The 18325-nt window shown below is 40.0% G+C and overlaps 1 protein-coding gene across 1 annotated transcript in view; it reads left to right on the top strand.

Annotated features, from left to right (window-relative positions):
* Positions 1-658: 658 nt before the first annotated feature.
* The window catches only part of CPA6 (carboxypeptidase A6), an 84491-nt gene continuing 66824 nt past the window's right edge, over positions 659-18325 (top strand). Inside the window, exon 1 of the mRNA XM_061995627.1 lies at positions 659-966. Coding sequence (XP_061851611.1) covers positions 869-966 — 98 coding nt within the window. The 5' untranslated portion in view covers positions 659-868. The remainder of the gene's footprint in view (positions 967-18325) is intronic.

Here is an 18325-nt window from a genome sequence, read left to right as displayed (position 1 = left end):
TGAAAGGGCTATCAACTGATTCCATTATATTTCTATTTACTTTAAAAAGTATTCCACGTGTTTTCTACAAACTACAATCATCTGCAACAATGTTCTCCCCATTTTATTTGTTACTCTCAGTGTTCAAGTGACTTATCTCTCTGTAGATCTTTTGCCCTCACCAGTGGGGAAAAGAGACGACAAACCCCCGGTTTTCAAACACATGCTGAGATTTCATTTTAATTACAGCAGCCTCTCTTCCCCTAGCCCAACCCAAGTTTCTGGCAATACTGGTAACTTGCAATCCCACTTTCTTGTCCATTCGTGGTTCGGAATGGTCTCTCTGCCGTCTATGCTTTATTTAAGCGTACCTCCGTACTCTTATCCCCGACTCCTTTCGCCCAACCGGGAAAAATCAGGGCGCTAATCTCCGCGATGCCACTTAGCCACTCGGCACTTAGCCGGCTGCCTCGCCGTAGCACCTGCGGGCGAAGCCCACCCCAGCCACCCCTCTTCCCGGCAGCCCCGACAGAGCTACCGTGCCCGCGGGGAGCTGTTCGCCGCCTCCCGGCCCTTGCCAGCCCCCGCCTCCCACCTCCGCGGGGCAGGGCGGCGGCGGCGGGGCCGCGCACCCCACAGCCCTCCCAGGCGGGCGGGCGGGCGTCTCCCCGCCCCGTCCCGTCCCGTCCCGTCCCGCCGCCGGTCCCGTGCCCACGCGCGGAGGGGCTGCGGGAGACGTCCTCCTTCGATTTTCTCCCCTGGCCGCTGGCGACCGGCGACCACCCTTGACAACCCCACTTCTCCCGGCCGGCGCCTCCTCGTCGGCTTTGTGAGCACGGCAGCCGCCACCTGAGGCGGGTGTCTGTGGGTGTCGGCGCGGCCCCGCACCATGCCGCTCGGCGGGCGCCCCGCCGCGCTCCTGCCCCTTTGTCTGCTCTGCCTCCAGGCTGCGCTGGCGCTCCGCGGCCACCGCGGCCGCTATGCCGGGTAAGTCCGCCCGCCGCGCCGCCCCGCTCTGCCCCATTCCGCGCGCCCTCGACAACCTTCTCCAACGCCGCGACCGAGAACCCGCTTGTGCGGACGTGGTCGGGCTCCAGCTGCTGAGCTTGTTTGTTTGTTTGTTTGTTTTCCGTTCAGTTGTAGCATCGTGCTTCGGCGCTTTCTTGCTCTACTGTAAGCCTTTGCTAGTGATAGGAAGGATGCTACCTTGGGAGAGAGCAGAAAGTTTTAGTGGTTTGTAGAAACTGCAATTCTACCGGGGAGAAAAAAAGTTTCAGAGGCTTCGCTATGCTCCGAAATGAACGAAGGTTTGTTTTTTTCCTTGAGGGGGCAATTTTGATGGAACTTAAAATTGGTTTCTTTTAAAAGTTGAACAATATGCAGTCTTACTGAATGCATAAAAAGCTCAACCAATAAGGGAACTTGATTAATCTTACTGTAAGCAAGTGAAGACTTCTACATGTATCTCATACTAGGCTTTTTAATTATTTTTTCTCATTTGAAGTTCACATTTATGTTAAAAATGGAAAGATCAAACTAAGTAGTAATAAAGGTGAACTGTAGTATCATTGCTACGCTTTGCTTCCAAAGAGTATGTTGGTCTTGCCTGATTTTTGTCAAGTATTTAACAAAATAGGTAGCTTTATCATGCAAATTAAAAGACAGTCAAATATAGGAGCACTAGAAGCCAGTGGCATCTTTTCATATACAATGTAAAATTCTTTCACACTAACCAGCAAATTTCTCAGGATAAGAACACCTCCCTGTGGAAGTAGAGGCTGTGTTATTATTTTTATTGTATTAAAATATCCAGGCTAGAAAAAACACTATTAAAAGGGCATTTAAAAAATGTTCCGTGAACTTCAAGGATTTGGTAACATAATATGGAAGTAATTTCCACCGCCCCCCCCCCCCCCCCGCCTCCCCCCGCCCCCGGGTCATTGTTAGTGATAGAAAGTAGTTAAACAATTGACAGCTATTTCACCATCTCTATACAGTTTCTTCTGTCCTGGTATCTGCACTGTGAAACTAAATGGGCCACCATAGTCAGGAGCCCTTCTGGCAGTACCAGAAAGGAGCAGAATAGAAAACTAAACTGCCAGGGTCACGTCACAAGTTTTATACAGCAGCACTGTTATCTCTCTCTGGAGCACATTGCACAGTCATCATCTTAGTAACACCTGTTTTTTAAAAAATTCAAGATTATACTAAATTTGTTTGCAGATGCCATTTGAAATGAATAACATACTTCCAGTGCTGGTATGTAACTTTCTTTGAATATTAGTCACATAAGCTATATATTGATCAATGTATGAGATGTCAGAATACACATTTTAATGTCCACAAGGTTTAAGTGAGATTGTCAACCTATAATCAAGTTGGTTAAAATAGAAAAAAAACCCATGCAGATTCAAGTATTGTACCTCTGCTCATTTATGTGTTTCACTAATTTCACTGGAGTTTTAAAAATCATTTTCTTGTTTAAGCATTTTATGTGCCCTGTACGACATGTGAAAGATTGAATCTGCTTTAGCAGGAGATTAGACTGGATGATCTTTAGAGGTCCCTTCCAACCCCTATCATTCCATGATTCTATGGCTCTCCCTGTTGATCCCTGTCATAGAAGCTTTCTTCTAGACACATGTAGTGTCTGGTCCAGAAAAATGAGATTTATCAGCTTCCAGAATTTGGACAGGCATAATAGAAATCACTATCCCTCCCCAAAAAAGAAGGTGGCAAGAGTTCATTATAAAAACTCTAGATCAATAAGCAGTTGTAGTAGGGAGCCAAGATACATTTATAAGTCTTGCTGAAAATGTGGTCACGTTTGTAACAGAAACCAGAATCTGTACCACGTGTGTTATGCAAACTGGAAAAATAACCTGGGATTTTTCCCACTCTACTAATATTTTCCATTTCTACTGTCCTGGCATTATTTGTGTCGATAAAGATGACAAAAAATTAGTTTGAAGCAGGATAAAAGTTTCTTCAGAATGATGAATGTATCTTGTCCTTCTGAGGTATCTGTCATCAGCCCAATGTCCTAGGCAGGATCATTTCATTTCCTCGGTATGTGAAATGGATTAGAAACAGTTGGGCAGGTCTTGTCATCACTGCTGAACCTGGCCGTCATCCAAAGGGAAAAAAGTTTTGGTGGTTTGTTTGTTTTTTATTTCAAGAGGTGAACATTTTTTTTAGTGTTCATCATTAAAGGATGTGTCCCACCCACCTTCATTTCGTGCTGTGTGTCAATCCTAGTCATTTATGTTGTGTCAGAAGCTGTACCACATGTATAGATATACCTAGCGTATATATATATGCTAAATATGATTATGTACTAAATACAATTAGAGCAAAAGGATGAGAGAGAAGAAGAGCAATAAAAAAGCAATGGAAAACATTTCTTGTAAACTCAGTCCAGCACTAGGAGGCATGAAGCAATTGTAGCTCTTTATCTGAGGACTCTGATCTAAGACAATTATTTGGTATTGTAATGTTTCTCCAAAATGCGTTCAGACCAGGCCAGGTATGCCTTGTGGACACTACTTTAAGCAAATGCATTCCAGATACCTTTGGGAAATTAACAAATACTTGGGAAGTCTCAGCCCACTGAGGTGTTGTGCTCTTCTGCCTGCAGGAACTCAAGAGGAGCTTGGAGCTACTGCCTTCACCTCTAAAAGACAGTACTCCTCAGTTACACTACAGCAAACTCAAAGCTGCTCTCACGCACACACATTTCTCCTTCTCCCACTTGCACATTCTCTCCAAAGTTTCTGGGGAGGTAGGCAAGGTGGACAGAGTAGATGTAGTATATTTGAGGATTTTCCAGGAGGCCATTACCAGATGCTCAAGCAGGGGCAACAAGGATAATCAAATGTGTGGAATGGTTTAAATGCCCAAAATAACCAAGCTAGGACTGTTAGGTCTCTAACAGAAGCAATTTGAGGCCTAACCAATGTCTACAAGCTTTGAGTGACACGGAGGTGGTGGATAGAGATCAGTTGTTCACTGTTACTTCCAGTTAGAAAAAGTCATAAAATGACAAGAAGCCAGGTTGAAAAGTAAATTCATCCCACAGGTGTAAGACCTGTGGAAATCCTCAGTGAAGGAGGATTTGTAATGGATATGAAATATTTGCAAAGGATTCAAAGAGGTTTGACAAGTCTGTGGAAGGGCAAGTTACTAGGTATGCTACTGAAATGTCTTCCAGCCCAGGAGATCACTGTATTGAACCCTAGGTTGAGAGAATACTTAGAGGTAATATATACGGGAGCCTCATTGTTACTTCTCCTTGAGTACTTGTCTGTCCTGGTTTTGACTGGGATAGAGTTAATTTTCTTCCTGGTAGTTGGTACAGGGCAGTGTGGTTTGGATTTGTGTTAAAACAGCATTGAAAACACAAGAATGTTTTGATGATTGCTGAACAGAGCTTGCACAGCATCAGGACCTTTTCTGCTTCTTACCCTGTCAGTGAGTAGGCAGGGGGGTACAAGAAGCTTGAAAGGAGCATGGCCAGGACAGCTGACTCCAACTAGCCAAAGGGCTATTCCATACCATAGAATGTCACGTCTGGTATATAAACCTGATTCTCCTGTCCATCTCAGTGCGGGGATGGGGGTGATGTGGGGGTGATGGAGTGAGTGAGCTGCATGGTTTTCCAGGCCAGGGTACTGGAACAGACTTTTTGTGGGTTTTTTGACCAAACACCAGAATCTTTCTACTCTTAGGAATTCTATGAAGAAGGAGATGGCTTCGCATTAGCAGGTCGAGATTTCTTAAGACAAAAAGCATCTCCCTCATTTGTTCTTTAAAATTCACTACTAAGATCTATTTATTCCAGCTCATCTACCCCCACCTGTATGTGATGGCTGAGCATGTTCCCTCCATTTTCTGCCCCTCTGCCTGTTCTTCCAAAGCATTTTCAGAAGTGTGCATCATTTCATCTCTCCTTACCGCAAATAACTAAATGCCAGCAAAGGTTGGAAAAACTTGGCCCATTCTTCTCTAAGGTTTTTTCTGGAGATTTTGGAGTCTTTAAATATATTTAGTTGAGATGTTAACTCCTCCAAAATAGTGTTCTTCTATGGGTTGCTGGGCTGCAGATAATTTAAATTTCTCTTGGTCGAGTGAAGGCTATGGCACATGCATTCAGCAAATTCCAAGTATTTTAATGCTCATTAATATCGCTACATACCATAGCTAAATGCCTCTGATCCCACCCTACCATATGTACAGTAGCTATCAATTGTTCCATCTCATGGAAAAAACACATGAGAGTGTGATGAAAATGAGTTACTGAGGAAATTGAGAAGTGGAAAGGAACTCCTATGCTATTGCCCTCTGCAGATTTTTTCCAAATGTTTTAATCGGGGACTAAAAGACACGCTTTGCTGCATAAAACAAATATTCTTTCTGCTGTTTAGCTTTCCTTTCCCACCCCCAAGTCAAAATGTCATAAACACAACTGTCAAAAAAAGCGTTTGGAAGGCACACCACCACCATTAAATAGAAGTTAATCGTATTCATTCAGATGAAAACCACACTTAGTGCCTCTCTGGATGGTGTCAGGGAGCTTCTAAAAGGTGAAAAGCTGTGTGCTCTCTAGCACAAAAAAATCTGTAATCAAAGCACCACTGATTCCAAAAAAGAGCACAGTTAGTGAAATCCACTACAGCTCTGGGACCTCTATACCCATTCTTGTCCCAACACTGCAACTCTTAATTTTGTGCTTTCTCAGCACCTGATATTCCCCCTGCACAGTATCCTTTATATTCTCCTAGAGGAAAAAAAAATACTGCCAAGTTTCAATTCTTTTTCTCCTTTTAAGTCCAGGCATGATAAATTTACCTTTTAAAGCCTCCCTGCCTTGCTCATTATAAATGAGAAATATGAAGTGTTTCAGTTGCTCATTCTTTCTCTTTTTTACTTTTTTTTTCTTTAATAATTAGAACAACAGTGCAGATCCACATTACCCCTGTAGAGTGACTGCCAGGCAGGGAGGCTCCGGTTCACTGTTACTGTGTCTAAACCGATCTCCAGCTTCATAGAATCAAATAGTCATTTTGGTCAGAAAAGACCTTTAAGATAATCGAAGTACAACCACTAACCTAAATACTACGAAGTCTAGCACTAAAGCATGTCCCTCAAAGGAGTTCATGTCACCACATGAGCCTGGTCCCATACTTGTCCAAATTGAGACAAATGCGGTTCCTGTCTGGCCTCAGTAAGTGGAATAGACGGGCAGAAAGCATGGGGAGTAAGGGAAGACATGAAAAATCCAGACAATAAGATGATCTTTAGGAAGTGTAAAATCAATTCCAATAGCATTTATACTTCTCTCATGTTCAAAATTATATATGGTATGAATGGGAATGTAGGATGTTATTAAACAAAATTAATGTTCAGGCTTGGGTTTAAGTCCGACAATTATGTTCTGCAAAAAAACAGGATACATTTATGGTATAGTTAAAGATATGTGCCATGAAATCAAATTCATATGTCAAATCCACTGACACCTTTAGTCTAAAGCATCATCTGTTATGAATCCACCAGCTTCCTTGTCTCATGGAAATAAGCAGGCAAAGGAAAATAGTTTTTCCTAGAGCTTCTGATACTAGTTCCAGTGAACTCCAAAGCTCCCACTTCTACATCATACTCACGTCCAGCTGCTGCTGCTGTGAATTCACTCTCCCAGAGTCTCTCATGGGCATCTTAAAATAAGTTCTCAACTCTGAATGTTTTGTATAGATCTTTAAAACACACTTAACGGGAGACAAGCACTACATAAATTACGTACATACTGATTTTTCTATTTGAAAAATTTGAATCTCATATATGTGAGCAATTCACTTGAAGACAGTGGAACTTGCTTGTAGTCCAGAAGGAAAATCATGGTTCTGGAAGGAGTAGGTTTCAAAAAGTAATAGTAAAAATCTGCTTTTTCTTTGATACATTGTTAATTATTTGTAGGGAACTGGTTTCATGCACTGCATAGGACTGTATCCCACACCGCACAGACAACAGAATCCGAAGATCTGAAATTCTAGTACTTGTAAAAATGTCATCCATATGTTTGAAACAGCCTTACATGGTCAAAATGCCATCAGAAACATTTATTGCTCTATGCAGTTGAAGGTGAATGGCCACCGTTCACTTCTCACTATTTCCAGGAGGTAAACTCTTCCATCTCTGTTTTGCAGAACTGTTCTTCACTTACCTTTTCTCCTTAACTTTACCTCTGAATACATTACAGAAATTGTACTTCCTCTTTTCTTGTAGAACACAATATTTAACAGTGTGCTGTGTGAATAATGTTCAGGCAAAAGTCAAGAAAGAAACAGATATATTGATTGTATATTGGGTATACAATGTTCAGTAGTCCTGCAAGCAAAACCTTCTGTGTGTATGCATATAGCAGTAAAAACTGAAAACAGGCAATGTAGTTCACCATTCAGTATTTTTACTGTTCAAGAAATATTATTTGTGTTGTTCCTAGGCAGGGGGTAAGGAGAATTTTCCTGCGGTTTGACCCTCTACACCAACTCCTCCCCTCTCCCCCCACCAAAAACCCCAGCATTGTTACTGTCCTCTGTCCACCCACCTCACATATTTATGCGATCAGTATTATTTTTCACACAGAAAGCATCTTTCAGGGAATCCTGTACTCTGCATTCTGTTTACAATGACAAACAGGTTTGGTTTCAAAATGAGACCCAGTAATTACAATTATACATTAGACCTCTCTTCAAGAACCCTGCTGCAGGCAAAACTCCTTGCAGAATTTAACAAGACTTTTTCTGGTCTCAAGATTTGCAGGCACAGACGTACAGTCAGTAAACTTCTGGAGACAATTAAGCACAAACCTATTTTTTTCAGTAAATTTCGATTCTAATTTAGAGGCTTCTAAATTAGAGAATTCCAATATAGAGGCTTTGCTGACCCAGTTACAATGACCTGGTTCTGATTTGATATTGGTGTTACAGCAAAACTTGCACTCATTTTAAGGATGCCACTAATTTGTGCTTCAGTGTATCCTCACTAAACATAAGGAAAGCATCTGCAGAGGAAATTCTAAACCCACTTTTTGTGCAAGGTACCTGAGGTTAGGTGAAACAAAAATTGCTTTTAATTCTAAAGATAATAAGACCAACAAATGGGTGGGGACAAGACATTCTATTTTGTCAGATACTTTGCAGCTTTTGAGCTTGCCAAATGAGGAGAAAGTCCAAGGACCTTGCTGCCTTCTTGTGAAACTAAGAGCCAGGCATTGCCCATCACCCAGGAGGAGCAAAGACATCTGGTCTTTGTTGTGAATGCTGACACAGGCTGACGTACAGCAGCAGGCAGAGAGCATGAACCTGTTCCTTCTGCCTGTGTCTGCTGTGTGCAGGCTGAATGCTCTAGAGAAGAAGGTTCTGCCGAGCTCTCTCTTCACCTGGGGACTGATAAGACTTGTAAGTGTGCTTACTTAAAGAGAAGCCATACCATAAAGTTACCAGGCCAAGCAATACATAGAAGGTCACTTGCTAAGGAGAAGATGTTTTAGACTGCTTAAGTACAGCCATGAAAAAAATGGAGTATCTTATCAAATCAAAATATTTTTTTCTTTTCTTTATGTTCTGAAGCTCAGTTAAGGCCTTTATACAGTGGAAGCTACCAAAGCAGCACCTTGAAAATTAGTTTGTAGAGGGTTTATTACAGTAAGATTATACCAAGAAACACTTTCTTAGATTATACTGTATTTCAAATACCTTCAGGAGACTAACGGTAGACTTTGCAGGACCTCATGTTTGACTCAGAGAGAGAAAAAGAAGCTCTGTTTATTTTCAGTTTAGATTTTTGTGTTGCATTTGGAAAATAACTCATGATTACAGTATTCTACAGCTTTGAAAGCCTTAAGTAAGCAGTGTAAGAGGTGGTGTATATTATATACAAGACAACATAACAGCTCATTAGGCCAGAAAACTAGAAGACTTCTTTTGAGGGATAGTTAGCGTACGTGATAAAACCATAGCCTATAGATGGATTTTAAATGTGAATGTTTTGATAATTTTAATTTTTTTTTGCTCCCAAAGCACTGAAGGCGTTAACTTAGTTGAAAAAAAACCCAAAAAGAACATATTAATGCATTGAAGTCAGGCATTGGATTACAGAGTGGAACCCTGAAATTACAGGGTAGGACCCTGAAAGAAAGTCAAGCCTTGAGGACAAATGTGAGAAATTACTTTAACAGGCTTGATGAAAAACTGATGCACTCTTTGATTTACTTCACTGTACTCTTACCAAGATTACCACCAGATGCTCCTCTAAGGCTGCAGTGTAGTGATACAGCCAAAACCCCCTAACCCATGCTAATGGTTGGTTTCTGCCAGGGCAGGCGGTTGTGCTCCCACTGTTTCAGATGTGCAGCCCCTGCTCTCGGACTGACACTATTTTGCCTACAGTAAGCCAATTTCAAGAGCTAAGAGAGAATAAAAACGCTTTTTCCTTTTCATTTATTTTCCTGTATTAACTTTCAGCTTGTTAGGCTGTGATATGGCTGCTGCAGAGTCTCTGGGGTGTTCTGGAGTGTTCACGTTGGCACAGGGAAGGAGCAGGAGTGGCTGTTTTTGTGGTACCTGCCTGAGTACCTCAAGCCTCTCAGTCTTCTTTTGCACATATGCACTGGAGACAGTTGTGTCAATCCAGTTAATTCCAGGTGTGAACTCCAAGGAGCACACTGGTTTTACCTTGGCAGAATTTGGCTTCATGATCAGTCCCAACTAACAGATTCATCTCCAGACCAGTGTCAATGAAACAATCCCAAATGAATGGGATCTCATTAATCTTTACAAATATCTAAATGGTGGGTGTAAGGAGGTTGTGGCACCACTTTTTTCTATTTTATCTAGTGACAGGACAAGGGGTAATGGGATGAAGCTGGAACACAAAACGTTCCATTTAAACATAAGAAAAACTATTTTACCGTGAGAGTGATGGAGCCCTGGCACAGGCTGCCCGGGGAGGGTGTAGAGTCTCTTGCCTTGGAGGTCTTCAGGACCTGCCTGGACATGTTCCTGTGTGACCTGATCTATGCAGGAGGGTAGGACTAGATGATCTCTAAAGGTCCCTTCCAACCCCTACCATGCAATGATTCCATAAGTGTTTCAGGCTCACAGGGAGATTTTCATCTAAGCACCCTCCTAAAAGTGGAAAACCAAACAAAAAATTTATCTTTGGTACTAGCCAGCATCAGATTTTGTTTTTTGAAGCTAAGGGACTTCATCATTCCTAATGTCTGCAAGTCCTTCCTTACCTAACTGACAAGACTAATGTAATAGTGTCCACAGAAAAAGAAACTCTATTTTTATTTAATATTTTGATATTAAGCAAAAGTAAACAATATATCTGTATTTGTCAAGGAAAGGGGGAAGACATTTAAATGAGGATGTTTTATTAAGAGCTCTGCTGGATTTGTCACTGTAATTTCAACAGGGAAATAAACCTTGGGTGCATTTGAACTGTGTAGAACAAGCAGCCAAGAACATATTCTACATAAAATTTACCAAATAACAAGAGTCACCAAGTAAGCATTGCTGCCAAGTCTGGGCTAGTAAGCCAAGTGTCTCAGCAGAATGAGCACATCTCTTTGCCAGCAGTACACAGCGTAAACACACCCTGTGGCACTAAGACAGGATGTCATGTTTTTATCCTGTTCCATTATCAATCCTGATCCATCTGCCTGTGGTAGTAACAATGCAAAAAATAATACCTGGAGATTGTTAATAGAACATAAAGTCTAGGTAATTTGCTTACTTTGTGAAAAATTAAGGAGTCTCACCTTCAGTCAGAGGTTCTTTTAATTTGCTTTTCCCAAAAGCAGTTATCTTAGCTTTGAGAAAGTCTTAAAATCATGGCATATTTATAAAAGTTTCAGAGGAAATCAAAGCATTGGCTTGTAAAGGTAAAAGCTTTTATATTTGCCATCCAGCAGCATAAAAGTAATTCCTGATATATTTTCTGAGCCTCAGCCTAGAATTTCACAATAATTATGCAGGTTTTGATCGCTACTGCATGAGTTCTTTCTGTTCAACACTAAGTCATCCTGAGGAAGAGTGATGGTCCTCACTCTGAAGCAGCTGCAAGGAGTGGAAAGCTCAAGAACCCAGTGCTCCTCTGCTCAGCAGGAGAGCCTGTGTGCTTGACGTGGACTGTACACTGAGCATATTTAGTGTATTGTATCTCTCAGAGGCCCCACTCAAAGAAACATCATCTTATCAATGTCATCAACCTCTGTCAGACAGACACATGACAAAGACACTGATCTGCTCTTGCTATATGGTTCTGGGCCAAGATGGAAACAGAAATGTGGATATTTGAGGCTGAAATTTGGTGAGTACTCAGAGACTTCAGCCTTTTTTCCCTTCTATGATGTATGCTGGTTGCCACATGAGGAAGTTCCATCTTTCAAGGCACTGCATCTATCTTCACCTGCAAAAAATTTATGTCAGTTTAGGAAACAGGCATCCAATGAGTTCAAATGCTTTTGCAGGTCAGGAGGTTAGCATGTCACAGACCTGGAGACTTTAGGACCACCAATGTCTTACCCTAGCATCCAGGCCCTCCATGTTTGCTTTGTCCTTAGCCAGTGGGCAGCATGCAACCCACCGGTGTGTTATTTTTCTTTCATCCATCTCTCTATCCTTGAACCTATTGTCTCTTCTCCATAATAAAACTGGTATATTTTGGCTATATGATGAATAAAAAAGACTCTCGAAGAGTCTGGTGGTCAGCACAGGCTGCCCCTGCCTGACCAAAGTAGAGAATGATTTATAATGATTAGCACGTATCACCCACAAACAGATGGGAAAAGAGTAAAAAAACATAGAAAATTTAATTTAAGCCTCTGGGAGATGATGGAAAATGAAGTAAAGCCAGTCTCCTACATGGTAAAGAGTCAGTATAGGCTAGTGCTCAAGATGAGTTAAGCTTTATGTCTCCTTTTTATGAGGGGCGACCTTTCCAAATGCTATAAAAGCTCCACTGAGGAATGGTGGGGGAAGGGGTCCAGGAAAACCTGATCTTTTGCTTCTGTTGAATGGAGCTGTAAGGGTGAGGAGAAAACCAGCAGATTTTATCTTACCAGACCACATCAGTCCTACCCATTTGTAGACAGTGGAGCAGTGCCATGAGACGACAATTCAAGGTACAGAATTATAGAGAACAAGGGATTCACACTGTGCACCGTGAAATCTGATCTTTCTGCATTGTTTTTCCTTAATCCAATATCCATTATCTCTGCTGAAAAAAATACATGTGAGCTTTTATGTATGGCAACTGCACTGGGGGTGGTCTTTGAATTAGAAGGCATTTGTCTGCAGAGTCCACAGCAAGTCATGCTGGCTGCAGGCTGCACAGTTATACTGGGGGGCGAAAAAGTGCAAACGGGAGTTAAAAAGTATTCTCCTGGATGGTTAAATAGGGCAGGTCCACGAAAACTAGGAGATCTAAGGAAAGAGTTTTCTAATATTCAGATATATTTACTGTGAAGTGACATTAACCAAGAGAAGCGAGATACAACATTTTAAAGGTCTATTCTGCAGATCTTGTTAGACCGAATGAAATACAGTCTTAGTGATGGAGTAGCCAATAAAACCGCTAAATAATCATTCAGTGATTCTGTGAAAGCATATAAAATAAACAGAACAAAAAAAAGGACCATATGCTGGAGGAAAATTTAGGAATCTCACCGGGAGGACCAGTTTTACAGCACCCAGCCAAAGATATAATTGTTAGAGTGTATTTAGCAACCAACAGTCCCTCTGTCCTCCTGGAAAACATTACCTTTTTCAGGACAAAAAATAATACAAACTTCAAGCAAAGATAGAAGGATTATTTAAATTAGTTGTTATATAAAGAACTTTGCTGCTTACAAGAATAAATAAATGGGCAAATTTAAGGGAATATTTTTAAACTTATCAAATTATATGCAGACTATTTCTTTTTAAACTGCATGGCTATAAAACACCAGATGTTGCACACTGAATTAATATCAGAAGAAGACTGGAAGAGGCAGATGCTTGCTTTTAGCAGCGACATCTTGCTTATAAAACAAAGTTTGCTTTCAGTGCAGACACCAAACACTCCACGGCATTCAAGACCTGTGTTGCCATTGCCTGTAGGATTTTATTATTTTAAGCTTAATTATTGCTCATGTTAAACAAGGAAGGGGAAGTTTAAACTTAGAGTTCTTGGGGAGAGAAGGAAGAATTGTCTCATGGTAGGGTTAACTGAAGGAGTCATTGCCCATTGGATGAACTTGGCAGGCAAAGTCGACAGGCGTTTGCTGTTTTGGCCACATATGTGGCTTAGGCCATTTTGCTCTCTATTTTACAAAAGGAAAATGGAAGTACAACAAAAATATATATTTTTCATTTGAGGAGGAAAACCAATATTCTGATACAAACACAAAGTATCACTTCATATATTTTGCTTCTTGCATAATGTAAGTTTTTGGCAGCTTATTCATAGCCGTATAGCATGCCAACTCCATTTTCCACGAAACTTTATGTAAAGATAGCTGGGCAGAAAAAGAATATAACCAGAAAGATGCCGTAGAAATATGGAGCTGACAATTTAATAGGTTTGTACAGCTCTAAATTTGTATGATATTAACTCATATAACATACCAAGCACGTCTCGGCTTTATAGATGGAAATAATTGTGAATGGAAATTATTTCATTTTATAAGTTTATCTCAGTGTACAGTGCAAAAAATACAATTTAAATTTTAAAGGTATATTCATATAAAAGCAGAAAACACGATTTTACCTGAATTTTTTAAAATTACCTAACAACAAAAATAAACACAGCTGTGTATCTGGGTTCTGATTTTAGTGTTAAGTGGACATGTACTGTTGCTATTAATTAAAAAAAAAAAAACAAACAAAAGTTAAGTTAATTCATTTTGCTAAATCCAATTCCTTCAGGCATATCAAAGCAACTGCCCTCTTCTAGGATAAAATATAGAGTAAGACTGAGGTTCATAATTAATCACAGGTTTCAAAACTTGTGCATTTAAGATAGCATAAGATAATACAAAAATTATATATTTCTTCATGTGAAATTTATCATGCTCTTCTAGTCCATTTCAGTCAAGTTGAGCAACATTGTGTTTATCTACCAAAAACTCAGAAAAATTAAATAGACCAACCAAATCTTTCTCTTCCTTTGCTCCAGCATTTCTCCTTTAGATGGAGGGCAGATACATTAGAGGCTTTATCTGATAAAATCACTAGGTGCTACAGCAGTAGAAGCATATTTTTAATGAAGGTGCTGCTTGGGGGACATATCTTGGCAAGCAACAGCTCCCGGATGGAAATAGCATTTGGCATCAAAAGTTGTTTCACAGAAGGCCTATGTGCATGGTTTCTCAGTTGTCATTTTCAAAAGACCATTCCTTTTGCTGGGTGTGCAGGTGCTGAGCTGAGATTACAGCCTGCTGTGTAAAAACCTGCTCCTTTCCCTCTTACCTGCCTCTCAGTTCTCATCCCTCTTCTACTTCATTGTCATCCTATCTCATCATAACCAGCCTGCAGAACTGTCCTGCATGAGGACTGGCATTTTCCCACCTGGCAGATCAGCAGATAACTCCAGGTTTTTGTTGTCTTCTGTCTGCAGTATAATCAAGTAATAGTAGTTTCAGCTTTAACACAGGTCTTCTGGACAGTGGATCCAGCCAGTACGATAAACAGCAGTCTTATACAGGTGAAAATAATCTTAATAACTTTTTATTAATATAAGTGCTTTCACTTTAGGGATTTGTTTTCAGTTGCATAGAAGGCAAGAAATGCTGATGAGATGATTTGTCTAAGGAGCCATTAGCTGTCTTCAGCATTTCATTATTTTTTTGTGAATTATAGTAGCAGGAAAGAACCTGAATTGCATTTATGAAATAAACTGATAGTCTCTGTCACGTATCAACAGACAAAGCTCTTTCTTAACATGCTGAGTTGATATGAGCATGGCTGAAAAGTCCTGAGAGCAAGACTGATGACACCCTCTGAACATGATATATTGTTCTTCTGGACTCCTTTGGGTTTTCTTGGTGTATTTGCTTGGTTTTAGTAGTTTTCTGAATATGAGAGTTGGATATCTTGATCAATAAAAAGGCGAGTATGCAGAAGGTTGTAAACAATAGCTTTAAGAGACTTTATCTACTCTGTTCATTTCAGTCTAAGGTAAGTGACGTACTGGATGAAGTTGATAGCAATGTCCCTTTTCACTAAAAATTACATATATGTTTTCATACATTCACACAAGCAAGTGCATCAACATTTCTGAAATAAGAAAGGCATTGGTTATACCTCCAAACCTGTTAAGTCAAAGCAGCACATACAAAGGTAACTGTCTTTCGTACAGAAACTATGAATAGCATGATGTCATTCAGTAAGGTAGACTAAACAATCTGTCTTTTTTAGATAAAAACTATAAAACCTTTAGAAACATATACAATATCAGGTATCTGATGAAAATTGCAGTAATAAATCTGAGATGGTTTAGAAATCGTATTCCCAGGACAATTACAGAAAGCCCTAGGCATTTGCTTTTTGCCTGCTGTTAGGCAGAACATATTTGCACCATGTTTCATAAATCCAATTTCTGTAGTATGGAGTGTTTTCTTCTAAGAGCACAGCAGTGAATAGTCTAAACAAAATGAATGACATTCAGTCTCAAATGGAGAATTTGGTGTTTCAGTGACAAAGACATAATACTTAAAGAAGATGTCTGCATTTGTGGTTTTTCTTAGGTTGGCAAACTATGTTCCAGATTTATGTCCAACAAATAATCAGTTCAGTAAATGCTTTTGAAAAGTCAATAAATGTATGAATAATAAATGTATGTAATGAATAAATGAATGTAAAGGCATGTCTCAGGAAACCAGTTGTAGATTCATAGAACATCTGCTTGCTACCACAGATGCCACATGGCTCCAGCACAGAGAATGGTACCAATGGTGTTTGCTGTGCTCTGTCAGTGGACCGAATCTTCCAAAGTAGCCCCTTCACCATCTTCCATGCCTTCTCCCAGTGGAAGAGCCAAACTCATCACATCACGTTTAGGATGAATAAGGTTCTGCAGTTACAGGAATGAAATCAGAATTCGGCCAAAAACAAATGCTCCTTAATTTGAAAAAGTGATTACCAGGCAAATAGGTGAGATTTTCACAAGTTCCAGTTCAGAGCATTAAGCGTTTTTATACCTGGAAGAAAGCAGGGACCTTAATATCTAATAAGAGCTCTGGTTTTGTTCTTTAGCAGAGCTCCCAAAAAGTAGATTCTTGTTTCTTTTCTTGGTAACATAAGGGACTCTGAAACCCTGGTGCATTAATTCTTTGCTCAAAGAATGTTTTTGAAGTCACACTTTTCCTTGAAGCTTATAGCTTTATTGTTCCTTTAGTTAAAATTAGTTCATTCAGCATATTTAGTTAAAATTAATAACAGTGACACCTTATTTTTCTGATGTTTTATTCAGCTATTGAATTGCTGGGGACAAATACAGACATTGGTTCAGGAGCCTGAATAATTCTGGGGAATATTGGCTCAGGAAGTTTGCATGTTGGACAGTTGATAGTAAACAATCCATTTTCTCCAAAAGGTACAAAATTCTCCAAAGTGAATGAAACTATAATGCATTTTAATTCATGTTATAACCAAAATTCTCCAACTTCATCCCACATTACTAGACAAATATTTGTATTATCTAACTGTAAACTGACTTTATTAAATTAAATAAAACACTGCATACTCCATCTCACAATCGTTTGTCTATAAATTAAGTCGTATTGGTAACAGATTCTCAGCCCAAGTAAGTTCAAAGCCAACTGAAGTAGTAAGATGAGCTATTTAAAGGGTAATTTTTTGTGCTTTGAAATAGTAATTTTTTAAAAAGAAAGAAAATAAGAAGAGCTCTTTTATATACCATTGATCACAGTACCTCACATTAGGTTGTGAATGTTTTTGCTATCCTTTTGGGATATCAATCACAGGACCTATAAGTGAAAAGTCAGTAAAGGAAAGAGTCTTCCAGGCATGAGACATCTGGTTCTTTGGCAGCCTACGCAGATTCTATATTGCCAGCTTTAAATTGGACTTTTAAGTTTGCCACATGCTTTAACTGATGATGGGCTGTCTGGACTGCCGTGTGTTCCTGGTTGTGTTAGCTTTAACGTTTAATGTTTAGTCTTGTTTGTTCCCCTCCCTTCTCTCTCAAGAGAATCTCCATGCAGGTAAAACTTTGCACTCAGCTCTAGTATTTAAGGCTTACAACCTTACTCTTCTAATCCTCTAAATGTCCATTTCTAATCAGTACTGCAATAATTATGATAATGAATATTCCTGTGCAACACCTGAAGTTCAACACTTGTAGACGTTGCAAAGAATTAATTAGAAGATCTCTCATTTGTCTTTAGTACATCTGGTCACTGGTCAAAAAACTTCTCAATTGTTTTCTTTCTTAAACTGGATAGAAAGTTTATATAATAGTTTCTAGTTTGATGTCAGCCTCTCTTATCAGAAATCATAGAATCATAGAATGGTAGGGGTTGGAAGGGACCTTTAGAGATCTAGTTCAACCCCCCTGCAGAAGCAGATTCACCTAGATCAGGTTGCATAGGAACATGTCCAGGCAGGTCTTGAAGACCTCCAAGGAAGGAGACTCCACACCCTTCCTGGGCAGCCTGTGCCAGGGCTCCATCACCCTCACAGTAAAACAGTTTTTTCTTATGTTTAAACAGAACTTTTTGTGTGCCAGCTTCATCCCATTACCATTACCTTATATTTTGATCCTTACATTTTGTATAACAAATATAAATTTGTTTGAACTGAGCATCAGTAGCTTCCAAATTGAGTTAGAAGACAGAGGAATCAAGATAGTTCATTCCTATGTGTTGGTATCCCAGTACCCTTGCCCCTACATTTGGCACTTTAGTCTATGTATGACATACCTGCTCTGTTGAATGGGTTAGAGCCTTGTGGAACCATGGAATGAGTTAAATTCCCACTTATTGTAAGAATTTTTTTCTTTTCTGCTCGGATGATGCAGTCAAGACTATCTAGTAACCTGATATGTCACGGAAAATGATTCCTCACTCTCAACCTATATACTCAAAGCCAGCAGATAAATAGGCTTGTGTTTTCTTATACTCATAATTTTTTTAACTTCTCTTAGAGCCTGCCCAAATCATTTGAATACTCAGAGGCAATGACTGTGAAAGCAGAGAAGCATCAGACCAAACGATTGCAGTTGGCACTAGTCTCTGTGAGCTATTTATCACAGGCATCACTGACTTCTCCTGTACCCCAGAAAA

Source organism: Colius striatus, chromosome 4 (assembly GCF_028858725.1).
Source record: "Colius striatus isolate bColStr4 chromosome 4, bColStr4.1.hap1, whole genome shotgun sequence".
NCBI lineage: Eukaryota > Metazoa > Chordata > Aves > Coliiformes > Coliidae > Colius > Colius striatus.
The sequence above is the reverse complement of the archived record's forward strand: the minus strand, read 5'-3'. Positions and strand labels throughout refer to the sequence as shown.